This window comes from Ambystoma mexicanum, chromosome 2q (assembly GCF_040938575.1).
Source record: "Ambystoma mexicanum isolate Mex_15411 chromosome 2q, UKY_AmexF1_1, whole genome shotgun sequence".
Classification (NCBI taxonomy): domain Eukaryota; kingdom Metazoa; phylum Chordata; class Amphibia; order Caudata; family Ambystomatidae; genus Ambystoma; species Ambystoma mexicanum.
In genome coordinates this window covers 211,380,579-211,403,319 of record NC_090924.1, presented here as the reverse complement: position 1 = coordinate 211,403,319, position 22,741 = coordinate 211,380,579, and the positions used below count along the sequence as shown (strand labels likewise).

Sequence of the window (22,741 nt, the reverse complement as noted above, 5' to 3'; positions counted from 1 at the left end):
TCTCGCTCTTTCTCTCATTATCCTCGTCCATTTTCCTTACTACCTCCTTCTCTTCTCCTGTTAATGAACCTCGTAATTTTAATAATACCTGCGCAGCTACCCACTCATCATGTCCTATTGCTGCGATTTGTTCTTCGCTAGTCCTCCCCTCCCCTGCGGGCATCTTCGTATAAGTTGACCCCGCCGTAATTGTCTGCTCCCCTCCCGTGTGGCCACCTGTAGCTGTATATGGTGGTGGGCTGTATGCCGGGTTCGAGTACCCCTCAGCAGCCCTTAATTGTTCTCTCACTATTTCTCGTAGTTCCGTTAAAGGATATAACCCCCCTTCCTCTTTTTTCACTACCTTCGCTAGGGGCATGTCGTCGCCCTGTTCCTTTTTTATTTCTTTTTCGTTTAGGTTGCTACTCTTTTCTCCTCCCTCTTCTCCGTTCCCCGTGCACTGTGTGCCTTCACTCTCTTTTTCCCCATTCTCTTCTTCCTCCTTAATCTTCTTCTCCTCCTTTGTTTCCCCCACAGTGAACATTCCGTTTGGTCCTGGTCGGGACCCCTGGAACATTCTCCATAAGTTAAACACCTCCACGTGGTGTGTCAACTTCTTCCCCTTGTATGTGTTATGTAGATGGGTTAATAGTGAGTGTTGGATGTATGGGTCGAAACTGCCATTAGGCGGCCATGGTGTCGTCATTTTGTTGTCCGTCCCCTGTGTCCATTCTATGCTGTATTTGATCAGTTTCTCCCTATGGGGTGACAGTGTTTTACATATATGCTGTAGCGGGGTAGTGAGGGTGTTCCCCCACCCTCCCGATCCTGTCCCGTATGACATAGTAGCACTGAGTTGTTATCCTCCCTCTATATGGTAGCGGTTATCTTGCTAATAATGAACGCTATACAATTTCAGATGTTTTACCTGGCCCCGTAATTTTGGGGACTTGCGATTGTCCGCTAAAAGAAAATAGTAAAATATAGCATTTGCATTTATATATTCTTTTCTCTCTTTTCTTCCTTCCCCTAACACCGTTACGGCCCCCTACGGCCGAGGCGCACGTAGCCCCCTGCGGCTGCGTGCCCTGTGTGACGTTCTTATACAGCCGCCCCACTTTATTTCACCCCTCCTCCTCTTTCTTCACTTGTCGTGGCCGGCGTTCTCCGTGCGCGGCCACGTCCCTCTCTTCACCTTGCCCTGATCTAATCGTTACCGTTTATCTCCGACTTCCACTCCCTTAACATTATTCTCTTCCCCACCACTCGCCAACAATGCCTTGTGCTCGAGATATCCTATGAAAGCCCTACTGGTGACGTCACCGACCTCTTCCAAAACTACCGGTAAGTTCTTTACATGTTTTTAAAAGTTTGAAATAAGTTTGCAATCTACCCCCGTTAACCCCACAGCTGTCCTCTTGTCACGCCTGGAACAAGGTAATCAACAATATAATCAGACTGCGCACGCTGCGTCGCCTCGCGTGTGATACGCCCCTCGACAGGAGGGCTTAACCAGCCAATTATCTTCTGTATTAGGCAACCAGCTAGCTACCGCCTACAGGGAAACGTCATCTATCTATCGAGTTTTCTGCTCGATCAATAGGGATCCTCATCTACTCATTGATCAATAATCACCAATTCATAGGAAACCGCACACACACACACCCTTACAGGTGGTCGCGACCTAGGCCAATCAGTGTCTACGAGCGGCCGCACGTGATGTTTTCGTGCTCCGCCCCCTCCTTCGTAACGTAGCGGACTGCTCTCGCACTTGTCCAGCTACCATTCACTTCACCGTCAACACTAATTTATCAAACCTTCGCCGCGCACCTGTGTAACACCTACCACCTCCTGTATTCTATTCCTCCCCCCTCCCTCACAATTTCACATTGCTTGTTGGGCGTGGCATACTCACCAAGTTCTCTTGATGCGGGGCCGCTCGACTGCGTGTACCCCTCCAAGCGGCTCGCCACCTCCCCTCGTCTGGACCACGTCTGGACACTCGCCAACCGCGGGCAGGATACTTCTCAACCGGCTCCCGAAGGCCAATATCCGGATTGCGCTGTCCGGTCTTCTCGCAGTTCCGCGATGGTCCTGTAGTCCTCAAAAAAGGGGCAGTGGCAGAGGGGGCTGCGCCGCCGGGCCTCCTCGCAACGAGAGCACTCGGAAAAATAAAAATGCGGATCTTAAACAGATCTCAGCAGTGTCTCCAACTTGTCGGGGGGAATTCTCCCGGGGTCGGCTGGGCCGTCCGCGGACCTCCGGGCAGGGAGGCCTCAACTCCTCCCGCGTATCCCAAAAATGAGTGTGAGACACACACACAAGAAGCAAGGTGGTTCTGCTGTTTATTGAACAACGGCAGGGATGGGTCTAGGATCGTACGCGTCCGTCCTGACTCTCGAAATTCGTGGGGCTCGCAGGCCCCTTTTTGCCTCAGTATGATGCGCTACTTGCGTCACCTGGGAAAGTTAGCAAAAAACCTATCGCCACTCTGGATTGGTTCCTCGAGTGGTAGGGTTAGTATAGCATACATATAGAGAACGCTGTTAGTGGTTAAGGGTCAGTCAGGTGGTATACTTGTGTTGTCCCTTCTATTAGATACATGAAAATTGTTACACGAAGACCCCTGATGATTGGCTAATGTTAATGGCGTCAGTGATGAGTGCCCCATGTTCTGATTGGTCCACTCGCGAGCCCCCCAGCCTGGGACCATCGTTGTTCCCAGCTCGCGGTGTACCTGTTATTTGCAACAATATCTAACTATGTGTTTATGCAGACAATGCGTGGATTTGCTCACATGCTTGAGAGCAGACTATTCCCACCGCTGTAGGTGTCCATTGGGTCATTTCATTGTTGCTGCCTGTGTCTCAAACGTGGGACCTAGGCGACTTCTCCCTCCTGGGTCTGGCACCCTGTCAGGTTCGGCTTGGTCACGTGAGGAGAGACCGTGGTTGAGGCAGAATTCTGCACATTTAATGTTGTATTTTCCACTGTGTGTCTGGCTTAGTTTGCAGGTGTGACCTTGGCTTTGACTTGTGGCATGCGAGTTGCAACATTGCCCCCTTGGCTGTCGGTTCTCGCTGGGCTCATTCTGCAGGGTCAGCAATTGTACTCTTGTTCGTTCAATGTTCGTGGAGGCTCTTGCTTGCGGCCTACTTGGGCCTGGTGCATAGGTGGGGATGTTTAATGCACGGCACTTTAAGTTACGGTATCATATTGCTTCATATCCAGTATCATGTCTTCGTTGCATTTTTCATCACATTGCATGGGCTAGGAGAAGCGTCAGCAAGCATTTTAGATGAGTGCTTTGTGCGTCTTGCGTTTCTGCATTTTGAAAAACCTATGTGAAAAATAATAAAGATGCACGTGAGTGGGTGTGTCCGTCACCTACGTCATAGCACCGAATATGTTCTTCGTGTGGATTGGTGTGGGAGTGTCCAGTGTGCATGGTTGCCCGGGTGTTCTGACCGTTGGCTAGGTCGTCATGGCATCTCTAACGATGTGTTTATTTACTGTTGAATGGTTCAGTCGAGTTCATCCATGCCGCAGGTGTCGGCTTGAGCAGGGCAGGCTGGTGGGCAGGCTGGTGGGCACATCCGTATGTTCCTGTACCAGGGTATTTGGTCGTCTGGTAAATAGGCAAATTCGTCTCGTGGCGGGTGTCGGGTCGCAATCCTCTAGGCCAGGGGCGCGAGGGGATTGGGGGGTCTTTTGTCCCATTCTCCCACTTCATTGGGGAGTGGGATTACATATGTTGCTTTAGGATCTGGTTTCTCCGGATAGGCTGCCCAGTTGGCGGGAGGGTGAGCATCACGAGGTCCAGCTGCCTGTGTCCAGGAGGGGTGAGGGTTAGGTCACGGTGAGATAGAGTTGACACTAACTAAGCTGTCATGAGAAACTACCACCAGACATATAATAAGCAACAATCATTAGTATACCTTTGAGTAAATCTTGAAAACCTATAAATTGCATACACGTGATTACATCATCTTTCATTGGGACTTTTATGGGGTACAGGGCTTAGGGGGCTTGTCCTCTGTGATAACATGGGCGACTGGGCGGGTTTTAGCACATCAATGCGAGTGGGGAGTATAATGACATATGTTAGTTTTAGGGCACAATATACTGCGACAGAGGTCTGGATTTAGTGGGGGCACTCTGGGGTGGGCTGCACAGCAGGGTCACACTTCTGGTACATCAAGAGAATACCTTAGGACGGCACAAGATTACATTGGCAGTAATTTTCCAACAGCGGGTGGTAAGGGAGTACGAGCAGGTTTGTGGAGATGGATGAGCTACAAGGCATGGTTTGATCCGGTTCACACACAGGACAGTGATCACAGAGGAAGGGTGAAATGATACATTTTTTTATTTGTTTCACTTATCCCCGGCGCATCCGTGAGAAAGGAATTTGGGAGGCTTTCAGACAGTGGAATAAATGGTGGGGACATGAGTGCGCTGTGCGCGGCGCTGCAGTGGGGAGAGAAGCCTTTTCATAGTATCTGAGTGAGGCCTAGTCCAAACATGGAGTCGAGGGCACACAAAGTGGAAGCCAAGTGTATCCCGCAATAGCCCCATTTATGCTAATGTTAGCATAAGGGCAATGGAGGCGTCCCCCGCTAATGCGTGAGCAAGTGGTTCTTGTGCTGAATGTATGGGGGGGCCCAAACGACCCCTCACCCCCACACAATACCCAGAGGTTTCTAAGCGTGGACCTGGGTATCGAACCTGTGTTGCTCTGTGTCGTCTTGCTTCCAAGGCGAGCGCGTTGCCCCTGAGCTATCCTCCCGAGATATGACTATATTTAGACCTCAGAGTGAACCCAATCGTCATCCGATAAAGATTCGGTCATCTATAGCACTCCAGGTCTATCTGTCACCTAACTGGGAAATACTAACTACCGCTAGCTGGTGTTAGGAAGGTCAACCTAGTTAACAATTGTATGTAACACCTACCTAAGAGTCCACTATCTAGTTTACTATCGCTGCCACTGTGAAATAACCCATGTTCCCTCATGTTTACAGACGCACCATCCTGGTAAACGCCATAACTGCATGGTCCTATTTTACATTATTTTGTGTGTGTAATTAGTTATGTAGTTACATCTGTAAAATCTTTTTTAGAGAAAGTAACCAATACTAAATTGAGAAACATCATGCAAATCCCCCTCCTAAATATATAAAGTCAGCATAGTATTTACACTGCCAGCATGTTTCAGTTCCTTGTTTTATTTCTATGAAGACCTTCATCGTGGCTTAATTCATCCAAGCACATGTGGGAATAGACTGCTCCTACCATTACGTAATATATGGTTTGCAACAACAGATGCGTGTTACGTGTGCCTGTCAGTTTAGGGGTAAGCTGATAATATCTCCAACTGGTCTGTGTGAAAGGCCTCACTATTGGGGGGGGTGTTAAAACTAAATAATATTATCTATTCCGAATGTTCCGATAGGTTCTGGCTACATCAAAAACAATGATAAGTTACGTTAAAAAACAATGGGCCTGATTCATGGAATTATTTATGTGGAAAATCTGTGAATTTCGCTCCAAACTGCGTGCAAGACCCTGCATGTCGATTCATGGAATCGACTGCGTGGCACTTTTTCATAACTTGCGTGGACTTCGTGCAGGCTCGGCACATCTCTGCCGCAACAAGAAAATATGTCCATTTAGGGAATGTGTTGAGTATTAATGTATCAGTGGCCACAGGCAGGAACTTGCATTTAGGCATTTAGACAAGAAGGCAATATCCACCTGACAAGTGTGAGCAGTAGTGAGGAAGGGAGTTTGGATGTGATTGGTAGAAGGTTTGGCGCTAATGCGAGTGGGGCAATGAAAGTCATCAGGGTACCGGAGCTACTTTAGGCCTTTAGAAATGGGTAGTAGATACATCTGAATAAAAACTGTTTTGGAGGGAAAGGGCTTTCTGTGTTAAGAATTGGTTTTGTATTGGCAACTTGTTTATTGTGCTGGAAAATCTCTATATAAATTTAATTTTAAAAAAAAAAACGGTTTTCATTTGTGAATTATGTCATGTGTTTTGCTATCTGTATTATTGATAGGTGAAGGAGGGAGTGGGAGTGGTAAGTTCCAAGAGGCTCGGGAAAGAGTATTTGTTGGTGAAATGGGTGGGTAGCAAAGGGAGGAAGATGTTTGACAATAAGCTGCACTGCCGTTTTCCTGGACGTGATGGTAATGTTGGATATGCCGAGACTGACCTTGGAATGGCTGCTTTCTATACTGGTACGACTGAAAGGGCCCCCTCTTTCCTTCATTGATTGCTATACTCTAGGGGAGGGGAGTTGTCGTTCAAGAGCAGGGTATGGCTTAGGTCATAGGGGCATGCAAGGGGTCTCCACTTCATTTTTGCAATAGATCACTGGTAAAATCGATCCAAATTCAGCAAAGTTGTTCTTTGCAAAAATATAGTTCGAGGAAACCTCATAGATCCTTCTAGACTGCAATTGGTTGGAATGCTGATATGCTCTGGGGAGAAAAGAAGAAGAGGAGGAAAGTGGGTGAGGCACGAAATCTCTTGAGGCTTTGCTTACTAGTTGTAGTGAAGAGTTGTTTGCTGCTAACTTTGCTGAAGTACAGATAGGGAGCGTTTGATTAGTGCTATTGGGCAGACAGGCAAGCCCGGGGCAGCAATGGAAGGGGCGGGTGGTTGGAGGAGCGAGCGGGGTAAGGACTGGAGTGTGCTAGAGAAATATCATGGAAGGTTTAATGTAATGCAATGGACTTCTTAGCTGAAAAGGTGGTCATTGAATCGAGAAGGATTGCAAGAGGCAGTACTTAGGGGTGCAGTCATGGATTAAACAGTTACACCTATGTGTTTATGTTAGAAGCTGCTTATGTTAAGTGTGTAAGGCGATTGGGCCAGGTTAGCAATTCTTTCTAAGCATAAAGCTGTCACAGTAAAGCAACCTTTACCTCTCAAGAGGAACATTGTTGCTTTTTATATGGTGATGCCCTAAGGCGATGCGGGAACTCAGAGGATTGTAAGGATCAAAGCCTGGTCAGAAGAAGGGAGTGGCAGAGTTCAAGTCTGCAGAGGAACTTGGATGCTGGCAGCTATTGAAGAGGAGGCAGAGGGTGGTGTGGTGAACCAGAATGAGTAGGACTAGGACTTAGCATGTTCAACAGGTTTTATTTAAAGAAAAAGAAAAATGCCCATCTAACTCGATTGCTATGAGGGTATGTCTCTACTTAAACTAAACTACGGGTGACCAAAATAATAAACGTCATCTGTCCAAAACCTACTTCCTACCTGGACCTGCCACTTAGAAAAAACGTAACAAAAATAGACCAGAGCAATAGCCTCTCCACTCAGGCTTTGCTTTGCCAAACTACTTTGGTTTCCTCCCAAAGAAGGCTTTTTCAAATGATCAAAGTTCACAATACAGTTCTCCAGCCTCTTTGCAGGTTTTACATAGCAAGTTGTAAGTCTTCAAACACATCCAAATTTTCTTAGTGCGATTCCACCATTTTGGATCTTCCATTTGATAGTGTTCTTGTTTAGGGTTTGGACAATGGAATCCTCCCAGTTCTCTCTGGTCTCAGTCTTTTCACCTATTATTGGTATTTGTAGGGCTCCCCGAAACCCTCTTGGCCCTTGATGTGTTTATTTCAGCAAGGTCTTGATTGGGCGTCTGCCTGTGTTGAGCGTTCGGGTTTCACAGGCTTCCGTAACCCCTTTGCCTTCCCCAGCCTTGTATCTCAATGGCACTTAGTTTTCTAGAGCTCTCCAAAGCACTCTGGCCCTCTGATATATGCAGTGCAGTGGGGCCTCGGTTGGGCGTCTGCCTGTGTTTAACGTTTGGGTTTTCCAGGCTCCCGTAAGCCTCTTGGTTTCTTCAGCACTCTGGGACACCGCCACTCGCCCCTGTCCTTAGTTTTACCTTCTCGAGAGCGTCCGCTTCCTTTTTTCTGCCCGGCTGGGCAGGAAGCACACTTCGCATGTGGAGGTCGGTGATTTGATCTCTCTGTGGCAGTCTGATCTCGCCATTAGTTAAAGGGCCCCAGGTTCACCACTGCTCCGGTGTGGTCACGTCACCTGCAAGCCGGTCTCTCTACCACCTCCCTCTTGTTCTCCACTTCGTTGCCGCTCGGGACGCCAACCTTTTGGCATCTTGGCAGTGAGACGCTCACTCTCCACACTTCTGCCAGCTCTGCGGTCTAGCATGGCTCTGCCCTTCCAGGACATCTTCCTGTCAGTGGCTCGCCTCTGCACAGGATTATTTTTCCTCCATTCAAGGTTCCTCATCTTTTTATGCTGACAGCCAATAATGAATGGGGTGTGTCATTCCTCTTTGACTATTGAGTTCAGGGAGAATCCAGCATTACCAGAAGCCAGAAAGATTGAAGTAATGTCACGGCTATTTGAATCCAAAACAAAAGTAACATCAATCATTTTGATTCCTATATATGCAGAAAATGTATTCTTGATAGAGAATGCCTCATAGGAATCAGAGTCCTTGTCCCCTAGAGGGGAGCCACTCCCAGTGAGGTCCCACTTTCCCAGACCCCTAGGGAGAGTCTTGCTTAGCCGGCTCACCTCCCTAACCTCAAAGGGGGTGGCTCCCCTCTGGGGGCAAAGAGACGAATAGTCCAGATTCTTCACAGTTGGCAAACAGGTGCATTCAGGTGGAGGGGAAGTTAGCACTTCATAAGGACCCAAAGACCCACTCTTGGGGAAAAGAAATCAAGTATTGTGGCCAGCAATGTGTTACAAGGCTTGCTATATATTGAAAGACCATTGCAGAGTTGCTGTGAGGCATGGGGTGTGTATGTCTACGATAGGGCCAGAATGGGTGGGTCGATTTGAGGTATACCATCAAGGGCGACAATTCTTGAAAATGGAGTACTTTTTTCCTTTCTTGATGTGGACTGATGCCTGACTCCTAAACTTGGTAGAGTAGGCCCTATCAATTTGATTAAGAATTGTTCTTCCTGTTTAATGTATTTAAAAGTACAGTTTTGATTGAGCTATCGCTCCCCCAGTCACCTGAAATCATGTGTGTGTCTATCATAAAACCATGCCAACTGGTACAACATTAATGGTAATCCTTGAAATGTTTGCCTTGGGAAAGTAAAAAGAACACACGCACACAAAGCACTCATAATTATGGTGTTTGACACTTACCCTTACATGACTGTTACATTTACAGTTTGAGTTTTGAAATCACAACATACATGTGGGTCAAGTGCAAGGATGTGCCTTTTCAATGTCACCATGCCTGCTAATGGGGCCAGATTGTATCCCATATGGGCAATATGGCGCCGATTGATGCCTCTGATAGCAACAGCTGTATCGAATTGTGTATTAGCAGCTATTTCCATTTTCAGATGTTGTATGTTCTTGCTGTGATGTCATAGTAGAGAATTATTGAAGTCATAATCAACTGTAGTGATGTCACAGCAGCAAGATACAGCATTTTCCCTGTTGGCTCTTTTTTTTTACTGCTTAGGGTGCTTTGGGGAGAGGGAACTTTGTGACAAGTTTGGCTGTATTTCCTATGCGAATACCGTGAAAGTAGTTTACCATTTCTGCCACTCACAATCACAGTAAATCCGCCTGATTGCAAGGGGTGAATTGACCATCTTGATCCCAATTCATGCACTCCATTGGAGATTTGGAGGGTGTTCAGCTTGTGGCAATTCGTCCCGAGGTAAACCTTTCTTTTTTGGAGGTAAAGAGTAGGGAAAAACCTCAAAAAGGCTCTGGAGGTATTTCCTCCACTTAACCCACAAACTTGGAATTTTGCGCTGCTGGAAAAATACGGTAATAGAATTACTACAACTTTACCACAATTGTTTTCCATACAGCCCAACTGGTAATGCGGCCGTTGGTATTTTGTAGGTTGTCTGTAGTGCCTGATGCTTCGTCTCTACACCGCCCTGCAAAGCTGTTCCATACAGGGCCTGGAAAACGAGTGCACGCGCCCATATACAACATTAAACTATGGATGGGCAGCTGTCAACCACGGGGTACATTTCACCTCGGGATTCCGCAGGCCCCATAGACAACTCAAGGTTTGCTTTGGTTGTCCATTAGATCACGTGGAAGCCGTCGGTGGACAATTTCCCCCATTGTTGATAGTCGTCCCTGAGCGCCACAGCAGCAGATGGCTGTGCAGTAGGTGCTGCGGTGATGTCGTTTTGGGGGCGGTGGGGGGTCAAGGTTGTTTGTCACCCCCAACTTTGGTGGCACGCCATTTTGTCCGCCTCATTGGCAGGGCCCTTTCATTTAGATGGCATGCGCCTCGCCCCCAACATTTGCAGCAAAGTTACTCCAGTGCTGAGGTCCTCGCTTCATTGATGACTGAGATCCCCTTTACGGAGCGATGAGTCACCCTGCAGCCATCCCAGAAATATGCCGGCCAGCCTCAGATGGACAGCGCTTGCTTTCTCCCAGCAGACCTCCTCCTCTCCTGCCAGGGCAATTCCTCGCGGGATCCCGTAGGGAGAACGCGCACCTGCCAAGCCAGAGGTAAATGTACAGGGCACTCTGGAACTTTCCCTCGCCGGCTGGAAAGAAACGGACGCGTTTCTGAATAAGGAACAGATTTTGTGAAGCAGTGCATCCGAGCATGGAGAGGAAATATGTTGTGTTTTCTTATCGCATGAATGTGAGGTATTTAGGTGTCTGGGGCGTGTTTATCACTGAGGACAAATGAGTGGGTAGTGACTAATTTTAATAATTATTTCAATGACCTGTCCATGTATTCAAGCTATATGCCCTGCTGCCAGATCATATGAATGTTGCTCTTGTGCAAAAAATTGAGCAAATTAATGTAGCAGCTGGGGACAGATTATTTTACATTTGCACCGTTGCTAGAAATTGGGCACATGCGTAGATAATATGGAATGGAACAAGCAGGTTTGTCGCGATCCATATTATCAAAAATGATTTGCAACGGGACAGACATTTAATATGACTATTGTTGGTATAGCTGTATAACATAAAAATAATTGTATTAACTACTTTTTTTGTTACGACGTCGACGTATGGGCCTGATTTGCAAAGCGTTTTCCAATGGGATTGTGCCATTGCAAAAGACTTTTGTAAATCAGGCCAACAGTTACCACAGCCAAAAAAAAAAACTGATAACATTTTTTGCCAAGATTTTGCCAGATCCCTATTATCTAAAAATGTTTTAATCGGGCGAAAATAGACTTTTTTTTATTAACTATGTTTGCAGCATAGCATAGCCAGAATTCTTCATATTTTACTCAGCATAGCAAAAATAAAAGGAACAGCCTGCTTTATTTTTGCTCGAGAGCAACCGTTTGTAGATGACGCCATGCGGGATGAAAGCCATTTGCTCCGTTCTGTTTTAGCCAAGGAGCTGTAGTGGGGCAAGGCGCATTTGCTCGTTTTCTACCCCCATTCAAATGTTAGACAATCTGGCCCCAGTCGTTGCCTCTTAAACGATATCTGGAGTAGTGTGCTCCCTCAACATCTGCACCAGGGCTAAAAATCGAGCAAAGGCTTGGATGATACGCAATAGGCTTTGTTGAACGCTTCATTATCTAAACATGTTTGCACTAGGGCAAAAATTAGCGGACTGATTGGTGTGCTATGTTTGCAGATAAAGTACAAATACACAGGTTTACTTCATTTCTTGTCATGTTATACAGTGGGCTGGGAGCTAGGCGGGTTTTCGCCATTTCTTGTCATCTAAGCAGCTATATCGGTGCTAAATGAAATTGCTCCATTTTGTGCGCGCATCTGGCCCGTAATTTGTTGCCATTCACCCGGAATTTAGCAGTGCAGAATGCGGGAGGTTCCGCCCAGGTCTACGCCGCGCGACCATTGTTATTTCCGCCAGTGAACTGCCTGGAGGTAGGTAATTTAAGTGCGCAGTGGCTGCCTCGCACTCCACGCTGTGGACCGTCAGTCAAACCAGTGCAGAGAGTGGAGACGTACCAGACAGGCAGGTCTTGAGATGAAAGCCTGAATTCCTTTGCGGCTCAGAATAGGGCATTCCCCCCCCACACCCTTCACCCCCTCCCCCTCCCGCCCATGTCACACGGAGGGAAAGAAGGCGGAAGCAACGTGTTCCAGATGAGGACAATATAAAGTCCAGTTCGGGGATCAGCGAGTTGAGCTGAAGTGCGACCGCTGGCTTTGGAGCAAGTCTTGGGCTAGACCTGGGCTCGACGCTCTCTGTGGGCTTCCACCTGCCGCTATCCCAGCCTCCGGTCATCCACTGCCTGGAAAAAAGACTTTGTTCAGGTAAGCGCATAGGTTCGAACTTAACTGGCGTTTTGTTTTTTTGCCAGCATCTAAGCCTTGCTTGTTTTTTGGAATTAACACTAGACCCTTGGCCGCGCCAATAGTTCGCATTTATTTATTTTTTATTTTTTGAAGCATTGAGTAAAAGAGCAAACAGCAACATGCTACCAAGTAGTAGGGAAGACCATAAGATGTCGATCAAAAGAAGACTAGGCAACCAATGACATCCTTGCATCTCCTGTGGAGGATATCCTACTTCCTAAAGGAAATATTGACTGCAGTTCTGATGCATATTCCACATCTATGGGATCAGAGAGGGGCCATGATGCATTTACAATATTATTAGGCTTTTTTATGGCTCTTAATTTCATATTCCTCTCGTTTCTAAGCACTATAGTAAAAGTCGTTTTCTTTATTCGATTTAATGGCACACGTATTATCCGCCTCGTGAGGATGTAGAGCTGAGTCAGGGCTTGCCAAATGTGAATAACTAAAACGAAATTCCTAGAAGAAACTGTACTAAACTTCTCCCAGGGAAATCAAACAACCAAATAAAAGATGAAATGTGACGCTTAATTGTGATGGCTAAAATGTCCTTGTTTCTTAACTTTGAAAGTTTTGATATAAACCAGTCAAATAATTTAAATATATGTACATTTTTTTTTAATTTGCGAAGTGCTGGCACCCCCCATGTCAAGGCATGCGCTTAACATGTGAGCTATCGACCCTTTGGCGCTGGGGATATATACTCACAGACTTTCCTGGGGACCCGGAGACATAGGGGGTTATTATGGGTTTGCCGGTAGCCCGCCTGTAATAACGGTGTGTTACCAGCAAACTCGCCTTAACGTTACCGGCACCCTGTCATGGTGTTACCAGGATATAAATGGTGCTGGCAACGGCTGTAAGTTCCCATTATATAACTCCATGAAATTTGTTTGCCGTGAGTGCAGCAATTATTTGCCGGTAGGGGTCTGAACTCCCGGCAGTACAGGCCTGCTGGTAGTTCACTGTCCGTAGCAGGAAACTTGGGGTGTGCTGGTCTGGTAAAAAGGCCAGAGCTAGTATTACCGCTATTTTTTCTGCCATTTTTACCGGACCTGCCCACTCCTTATGACCCCCATAGACTATGTATTGAAAACTGTGCTGGGTATTTCATTCATGAAACCACTGTAGGTATTAATCAACACATTATTGAAACTGAGCGCGTGTAAATCATTGTTCAACGTCGAGTATACGTAAGCACTGTAGCACAATGCCCTGAAAGGTGTGTAATGCTTTGCTCAATTGTTTTATTTTCATCAACAATGAAGGAAAGCGTGGCATATGGCCATGAATGGACCAATTACAGTGCCCATTGCATTCCAAATATACATTCTAAGCACACAGTTTGCATACACTTTGCGCGCACACACTGTCATACACACAAAACACACAGACAACAGACAACACAAACACACAATTCAAGATACCTTCCAAAAAAAAGAAAGCAAAAGGTCGCAGGGAAAAGGAGCACACCACTGATGTTCAGGGTGGAGCGAAATGTAGTGTTAAAACATATTTGCTGAAAAGACTCCTGTAAACTGTAGAATCAATGAAAATGTAGCTTGCTCCATGCAGTGTCTTTTCAAAGAATGATAATCGCAAAAATCCTGCAACTATTACTCAACACTGGCCCCTGTGTGGAATTGTGCATTTTTCCTTGCGGTTGACCTTACCTCATTTGATGTCTGTATTCTTTAAGGGTCATCACTTGCTGGTAACAGTGATGAGGCTCCTGTGGTCCCTGGTCTTCGTGCTTTCGCTGAAAGGGGCGGTGTCGCAGACCGGGCGCAACCTCAAGTCGAACCCCAAGACCCCTATCAAGAAAGGCCCTCAGCCCGCTGGAGACACGGAGCCTGCGTCCGTGGATTTGGCGCTTCCACCATTGGACAATGCCGTGGCTTTTCACTTCTTTAACTCGTCCCTTCATTCTGATGCACAGCAAAGGTGTTCGGAGGACATGAAGCTTTACTACCTCAAAAACCCCTTGGTGACCTGCAACGATGGCACCGCCGCTGGGTAAGGGCAGACTGGCCTATTTGGATGGTTTCAAGGGAGACATTTCATGGTATGTCGTCAACTCCCTACTTTTTGCCCTTTTCAGGTACTACTTGCGAGAAGCCAAGGGGAGCAAGCGCTGGCTCATCTTCCTGCAAGGTACGTGTACCACATTTCAGATTAACGCATTTCCACTGCGCACACATTACGTGAAAAAGCTGACTTCAGAAATACCTGTCTTTGAGGTTTTGATGGTTTACTAATCATGTCATGTCAAGTACTTTTCCAAAATATACTTTATTCTTTATGTACTTTTATAATACACTCCACCCATCACTTAAACAGTTCTGCAACAAAACCGTACTTTTTTACGATACTCTCCTAAAAGTAAATTTTTGGTTTCTTTTTATGTTGCAGTAAAATTTGGAAATGGGACGTTTGCATTTGCATTGCAAAACCCTTCAACAACCTTCATCACTCCTCAATTTGCAAATTCGCCTGCTCCCTAATTTCCCCCAGCCCGGTTTGCCCAACAAATGCACTTTTACAAAACAATATTAAAATAATTTTTTCCACACCCAATGCACTGTAGAACAAAGGGGCTGTTTTGTGATTTTAGCTTGTACTATACCCTTCAACTTGCTGTTTAGTGATAAAGTCACGACCCCTTCCTTTCCTCCCTCTGCTCCAGGCCAACACGCTCACGTTGACTTACCTTAAAAAACACATTTACACGAGCAATTCTGGCTAGTCCATTCAATTAGCCGAGCTGGAAGTCCTTTGCGGTTGACATAATCGCATGACACCCTATTTCGCATAGAGTGAATTGTAATTAAAAGCCGATTGTGCCTGATTCTTAATCATGTGCATTGGAGCAAATTAGGACATGTCCATGAGCATCTCGGATCTGCACCTGCTCCCTGACACCAGAGTATCGGGACATAAAACTGGATCAAATCCGGACGGGGCCTGGAGAATCTGAGGTTCCATTGAGCAAAGACGTGTCCATCATATTTTCACGCGAGCAGCTCCAGGCTACTCCAGGCATATGCACAATCGCTTCTGTTTTGAGCATTCAGAGTGCGGTATCGCTCAACAGGTGACAATCAGAGATGTTTGCATGCATCACCTGATGTGCTCCAATACAAATCTTTCAGAATTGGGGCTTTTCTGTTAAGACTTTTGCCGGCAGTGTTTTATTTGGGTGGGTGTTTGCCAGGTCTGAGCCCCACTGCGTATTTTGTAGCACCTGCTTTAATGATCTCAGTTCAATGGTGATGCACTGAGCTGCTTTGTGAATTTTCTTGGCAGCATTACTTAACTCTTAATAGTGGAAAAGGCCAACAAGTTGGTGTGGAAGTGTGCTAGAAAATATTTTGACCCTTGCCACTTACTTGTTTGTACAAATGAAGCCCTGCCCGAAGCATACATTTGATGTATCACCCACCTTGTGTACAACTCTGTTAATCTGGACAGTGAATATAAGCACTGTTTTCTGGCTCATTTTGTTCTCACTTGTGTTTCATCCTGCCCAGGAGGAGGGTTTTGCTTCAGCAAAGAAACTTGTGACTGGAGAAACAAAACAAAGCACCATCTCATGAGCTCTTCTGAGTGGGGCCAGACAAGGAAAGGTACTTCCCTTTTATCAACAAATCGCAATTGCCATAATTAAAATTTACTGTTTATTTGTTGGGTTTCGTGGTACATGTTATCTGTTTTCTTTTTTGGCTGGCAGGTACAGGGATTGCATCAACTCTGGCTGAAGAGAACCCTCACTGGTGGAACGCCAACATAGTGTAAGCCTCTTTACTTTTCTGCTGCAGTTCTGCAGAACTGTGTGCACAATAACATTGATTTGGCTGAGAATTGGCAAAGCCAACTTGGCCAAAACATTCCTGTGTAGTTTGGGATTTAAAATGTGTGTAAGGATACATTCTAATCTGGCTCTCCCTTGCCTTCTTGGTGCATTGTGCATCCAAACTGAGTGCATGCTTCCTATATTGTTATTTTGCATCCTATGATGATGTTTACTTTCTCGTGTCCATGCATCCAATCAGATGCTGTGTTTGACTGCGTGTGTATATGCTTTTATGGGGCACGTTCCGCGAAATGAAGCTTCGCTTGACTTGAAAGCCAATCAGCTGCTGTGTTTTTATGCAAAGCATCCTAACACGCTGTTTCTTGATGTTTACATTTTTCTATGCAAGTAACCAATCAGCTGGGCTTGCCTTTTTCCCTGTCTTCTTTGTTCTTTATTGGTGCTCTTTACCAACATCTTAAATGAGCAGGATTTCGCCACACCCTCACACACAGCGTCCAATTTCAAAGACGGAATCCTTCTTTGACAAAGTGTCCTTTTTTCCTTTCCATAACTTGGTGCTGCCATTCTTTACTTTACTTTACAACATTTATATTGCGCAGCCTTAGACCCGTGGGTGTGAGGGCGCAGACAAGACAGATATAACATGGAAACAAACCGGGAAATCCCGAAGTATGTCTAGACAGGGAAGAAGAGGCGCTAAAAGATTCGTAGCATACTAGTTAAAAAGGAAGGTTTTAAGACCCTTCTTGAAGTTACTCAGAGCTACGGAGCTTCTCAGATGATCTGGCAGGGCGTTCCAGAGTGCCGGAGCCGCAAACGCGAAGGCACCCCATTGTGCTTTTTTAGTTTTGAACTTAGGCTGATGAAGCAGGTTCTGGTTATTTGAGCGGAGCTTTCTAAGGCAGGGTTTTATTCCTATATACCTTTGTAGGTAGGTGGGCATAGTGCCCTTGAGACATTTAAAGCTGATGACCAAGAGTCTGAAGGATATTCGTGACTCTACTGGCAGCCAATGCAATGCCCGACGTGCCTTAGAGACATGTGCCCTGTAGGCTAGTCCAGATACCACTCTAACCGCTCCATTCTCTTTCTATACGCATGCTCATCCAGCCCCTCCACTACAGTTCCCAGTCCGCACGGAGCCTTGACTGGGTGCAAGCAAATGCATGTAGATGGTCAGGTGCTACCCAGCACATGAAGCCCCCGCAGAAAAACCACAGCGTCCTTGCACCCCGACAGCCCTTAATTCGTTTTTAATGTATTGTGGGAGTCACTCTCCGCTGGTGTGTTATCAATTGCTTAATGCAACCTCAGACTGGCTCGTCTACCGTTCCTAAAGGTGCTGCCTTCTGCTGCTCCTGTGTTGCTCAGTGCTTCACCACCTCAAAAGCCTAGAGCCCATGGCCACCGTCCCCTCAAAACCAGACTCACTGTCGGAACCAGAGCAGCTCTGGCTGCTGAGCCGCACTAGCATGGAGAAGACCTCCACCCAATGGTGCAGCGTTACATGTTTTTCTCCTCCTCCTTAAAAAGATGTAAAGGTACACTGGTCAAACAAAGAACAACTGGGAAGAGCATTTACAAATATTCCTCCTCGTGTTCTCACCAATAAGAATGTCTCTTAGCAATTGCACGATGCAAATCCCTTTCAACTCGAGCCCAAGAATATTTATTAGCATTCTCAGCCCCGTAGCTTTTGTGCTTACGTTGTCTCATAAACACATATTAGGCTTCATTACAAGTTGGACGGTATCTGATTGGTAAATCCACCGGAATACCGCCCAAACGAATTACCGTTACTGCCACTTGGTCCGGCGGAATTTCTGCCAGATTCCAAGTGGTGGTGGCGATGTAAATACCATTTAATTGGAGTCCATTGGACTCGATGGGGCTTTTTTGGCAGAATTACCGTGGCAGAATTTCCGCTGCTGTAATTCCGCCAATTCTGCCTATTTATCGACAGTGAGTTGGAGGATTTATGTCCAGGATTGTCCTGTAGGCAAATCCTCAACCCCATGCACAAACCCATAATTTGGCATAGTGATAAAGTTGGCGGGAACGGAGCTGCCACCACCTTTGTCACTAATGGAGTTACCGCCAACTTTAACACTTACTACCAAACTCGTAATGAGGCTGATTGTTCATTCCTCTAAAATGCCTATGTTGCTATGATCATCAAACATTCTTACTCAAAGAATGTAAATCTTTTCATATAGGTTAATAGCTAGAGCCCCATCTACGCACATTACTCCTGGCGCAAGATTATCATAGGATTGCCCTTGTGACAAAAAATAGAGAAAATACGTTTGGCACCAATAAGGGCAAAAAGGAAGCCGACTCTTTTAGTTACTATGGGCCTAATTCACCGAACGTTTAGCACAGAGCAAAGTGACTTTGCACTGCAAAAGTACTCTTTACACCGTACTAAATGGGCCTAATTCACAATAAAAGCACTAAAACCACGCTAGTAGCAGAGGCTTAGTGCTTTTATTTAGTTAGGCTCATTTAGCGCATTGCAAAGTATATTTTTGCCGGGCAAAGTCACTTTGCTCCGCACTAGACATTCTGTGAATTAGGCCCTTTTTGTGCTGTGTAAAATGAAAACAAATTTAGTGAACACATTTCTTTTTATGTTATGCAGCAAACATAGTGCACAAAAACAGCCTGGATCAGTTTCACCCCAGTACAAACGATTTTAAATAATACTTATTGTGACAAAACCTGTTGGCTCCATTGTGTGTGATTAAAGCATTTGCTCCATTTTTAGCACTGATGCAAATGTTCGATAATCTGGCCCAATCTATGTTTAGAGTTAGTTCACAAAATTGCGATTGAACACAATAACTCAGGGGTTTGCAACTTTTCCAGATGCGTTGACTAATACTCCCTTCAGCCCTAGGCCGCATTGTCCATGGTGAGGTATCCTGGAAGTCCACGTCCAGAACATCTGGAGAGGCCCGGGTTTCATACCCCTGCTATTCCTCATATGGCTCTTTTTCCTGCTGCCTATTTAGCTTCTGGCAAATCCTATTCTAATTCATCCAAGATCACTTCACCCACTCCTCAGAAACAAACAGACTTTGACAATATAAACAGCTGTGGGTTTTATGTAGGAATGGGCAAAGCATTCTACAGGCACTGCTTTAGTGACATTAACTGGCCATCGATGGTACTAGCTGCAAAATGGTGCAACGCCCTGCTAAAGGGAATCTGTACAACCCAGCATCACTTTATGCTCGTGAATATGCTGAATACCTGACTTTCCCTCATACATAACTAGACAAGGCACCACCCCAGCAGTGACCCACTGGACCTCACATCAAAGGGCCTACTGTATCTCTCCCAACTGACCCACTCGGTTTCAGAGACTATGGTAAATGCACGGATGGTGAATTTGCAGCTGGACAACCAAGGTATGTCTGTTTTGGTTTGATTCATATAACGCCAGACACAATCAGAGCCATACGGCGCAATTCCTCTGCCATATGCAAATTCACATAAACGGGCACTATGCATCGTACTCAAAAGTTGCAGCATACAGACTCTGCCCCAGAACCCGGTAACAATATTTTGGGAAACCACACTCAAGTATAGGGAGTAGCCCCCTAATTAAAAGAGACCACAATAGATTGTTTATTTGTTTGGATTTCTTAAGCACTATCTATGACTCATATAGAACCATGTGGACCCCTCCCCCTGTGCCAAGAACCAGGCAGGGGTATGGACTGAATATATATTTATTTAAAGCATAGGTTCAATTAATAATTTCCTTTAATAGTTACACACGCCATCTTCTCTATGGCACCAAAACTTCCACATGACATGTACTTTCTTTTTTGTAATAAACAGCCAAATATTACTTTAGAAAATTTAGATTGAAAACCAAGCACAGCTCCGATTTAAAAACAAGTCACATGTTACATTTACAGAGCTTGACACATGAAATTTCTCTGTACACTGGAATATGCTTGCACTTTTGAAAACACCGATTTTTATAAATACACGTGGCAAACAGCACCCTATTTCCTTTTCACCCACAAGCGATGCAAAATCGTTCTGCTATCAGGGTCACTCAGTCACTCTCAGGAAAGAGTGTATATTGTTTAATGGAAATTACACTAGTTTCACTTTGCAAAGCGCTTCTCTGTTTAAAGGGCAGGCCTAGGGAGTGTGGACAGTTTAGGGATTTCGTTTTTGGCAAGGACACCTTTCTGTTTGGAAGGCAAGGTTTGGGAAATGGTGACAATTATACATTTTGTGGCAAGGACACTCCTGTTTATTAGAGAAATCTGGGCCGAGCAGGGAAAATAAAAGGCTCCCAATTACTTTGCGTGACTATAAATTAAGTCCAGCCAGAGAAGAGGGTGGAAGTTACAAACTCTTCCAAGCTCCCCCTGCATCAATTTATTTGGGAGTTAATTAAATTAATATTCAGTCAAATATGCTAAGGGTCTACGCGATTGCCACTACAAAGGGAAGATATTAGGGCAGGCAGATCCCCCACACACTTGGTTTCAAATGGATTAATTCTACTTACATTGAGACTCAGTTTTGGGGTGCTCAGGGGAGTCAGCCAGGTTCCTCTGATGGGGTCAGCTCGGGTCTGGTCACAGGCTTCTGTCAAAGATAGTCCCAGCATCTATCCATCAGTTGGCTCTCCTTAAGAATCAGGGAAATGTCAGCGGCTTTCTTCCCCAGTTTCTCTCTCCCAGACAAAGTTTAAGGACTCTCCATCCAAGATGGTTTTAGGCAGGTTTTCCTTTTCCTCCTTCTCGCCTTAGCCTTATTTTGGTCCCCTTCTGCATAGAGCAAGTGCTTTTTAATATATAAGACACACCTCCAATTATTACAATTAGACATGCCAGTTTATGGGTGCTAACCTTTTTATTGGAGGATTGCCTTCTCTTCCTCCTCCCAAGAGCCAACCCCTCCCTGTGGATAGGCTATAGGAGTTCTATGATTGAAGTGAAGAGGTACACACCTTCTCTCATTTACAATTCTTTTATATGACAACATTTTAATCATAAAGTCCTTACATGACACATTTTAGTAACTTACTAATCAATGCCATAATATATACATATTAATGTCTGATAATGGTTGGCCAGGGTTTTGTTAGCGACAACTTCATGGGCCCTGCGACCGATTCAGCTTGTGGTGTAGATGTGTTGCGTGTTAACGAAGGCAATCGGAGGCAATAAACCCCACCTCCGTTTTAACTAGCATAGAAAAGTATTCCATTCACAAAGGTAGCTGAGCCATATTTGTTATTTTGTTGCAACATTATTTTTTTAATATTCTTAAGATAAGGTATATCTCCCGAGGAAGAAAAAAAACGCCCTATTGATTACATGTGTTTCTGTACTTTGTGTTCCTTTCTCAAATCAGGGCAAATTTTCATGTTCACTTCATGTACACATTTGCGTAAATTCTCTGTTCATGCTTGTCAACTTGTTCAAAAAATCCAAATGTTTTTCGGGTTTGAATCCCACCTCGAAATTCTCAAATTAGTCTCCTCGTATTAGCTTCCTGAAAACCCGAAAAACTCAAAAACCCGAAAAACATTTAGATTATTTGAATAAGCTGACAAGCATGAACAGAGAATCTACACACATGTGTACATGAAGTGAACATGAACATTTGCCCTGATTTGAGAAAGGCACACGAAGTGCAGAAACAAGTGTAATCAATAAGGTGTTTTTTTCTCCCTGAGGAGATATACCTTATCTTAAGAATATTAAAAAAAGAATTTTGCAACAAAATAACAAGTGTGGCACAGCTACCTTTGTGAAGGGAATACTTTTCTTAGATATTAATGTTCCCCTACTCATGATGAATCAGTGAAGTCACTTGCGAATTCTGCTCAGCAGCCTAAAATAATGCATGTTTTTCTTGTGCTCAGAAGAGATTCACATGTTGCATCTGAACGAAAATACACTTTTAAATTGGGGGCATACATTTTCCATTTGAAGCCTTATATTCCTGCATCTTGCTAAATCTGTTCAGGCCTTCCTTATAACATGTTCATTTTGGCAGCTGAACACTTTTCTCCACGTCCCCATTTACAGTTGCAAAATACACACACTTCTGTACATTGCAGTTTCAGTACCTTAATTTGAACACAGCCTTGTTTTTTTCACTGGGGAACTGAAAATGAAGCACTGTTGTTCTTTTGTCATTTAAAATGTGCATCTTCAATTCCTATCTGCAATTTGGATTTATTTACACATACTCCTTGTTTCACTTGCAGAAAGACACACACTCTGCATTCACTAGGCCCCTTGGCTGCGTGAAGGTTTTGGGCCTAGCAGGTACATTCCGGTGTGTGTTTAAAACAATGTATCTCACAGTAAGGCCTAAGCTGGCCTTATAGCTAATTTTTCCTGGGCTGAAAATATCCCACAGTCCCCCACCCCCTGCTCTTGTCCGTTGATTATAATCTGTGACAGAGCAGGGAAGAGTGAGATTTAGTTTGTTAGTTCTTTTCCTTCCATAGGGAGTGGGCGCTCTGGATGGAACCCACTACCTTTCCTTTCCTGGGTCCCTAGGGACCTCCCCAAACTACCCTCCTCTGGTTCCCCAGGCTGGAATGGAAGGAGATAATTTTTCTAGAAATAGGAAGAAAAAGAGAGGTTCAATACTTTATACACAACATA

General features: G+C 45.1%; 1 protein-coding gene across 1 annotated transcript in view; it reads left to right on the top strand.

The window, feature by feature from the left end:
- Positions 1–10,107: 10,107 nt before the first annotated feature.
- LOC138569291 (palmitoleoyl-protein carboxylesterase notum2-like) overlaps positions 10,108–22,741 on the top strand; it is a 105,797-nt gene continuing 93,163 nt past the window's right edge. Inside the window, exons 1-5 of the mRNA XM_069647135.1 lie at positions 10,108–10,474; positions 13,968–14,284; positions 14,370–14,422; positions 15,799–15,894; positions 15,999–16,059. Of these exons, the coding sequence (XP_069503236.1) occupies positions 13,992–14,284; positions 14,370–14,422; positions 15,799–15,894; positions 15,999–16,059 (503 nt within the window). The 5' untranslated portion in view covers positions 10,108–10,474; positions 13,968–13,991. The remainder of the gene's footprint in view (positions 10,475–13,967; positions 14,285–14,369; positions 14,423–15,798; positions 15,895–15,998; positions 16,060–22,741) is intronic.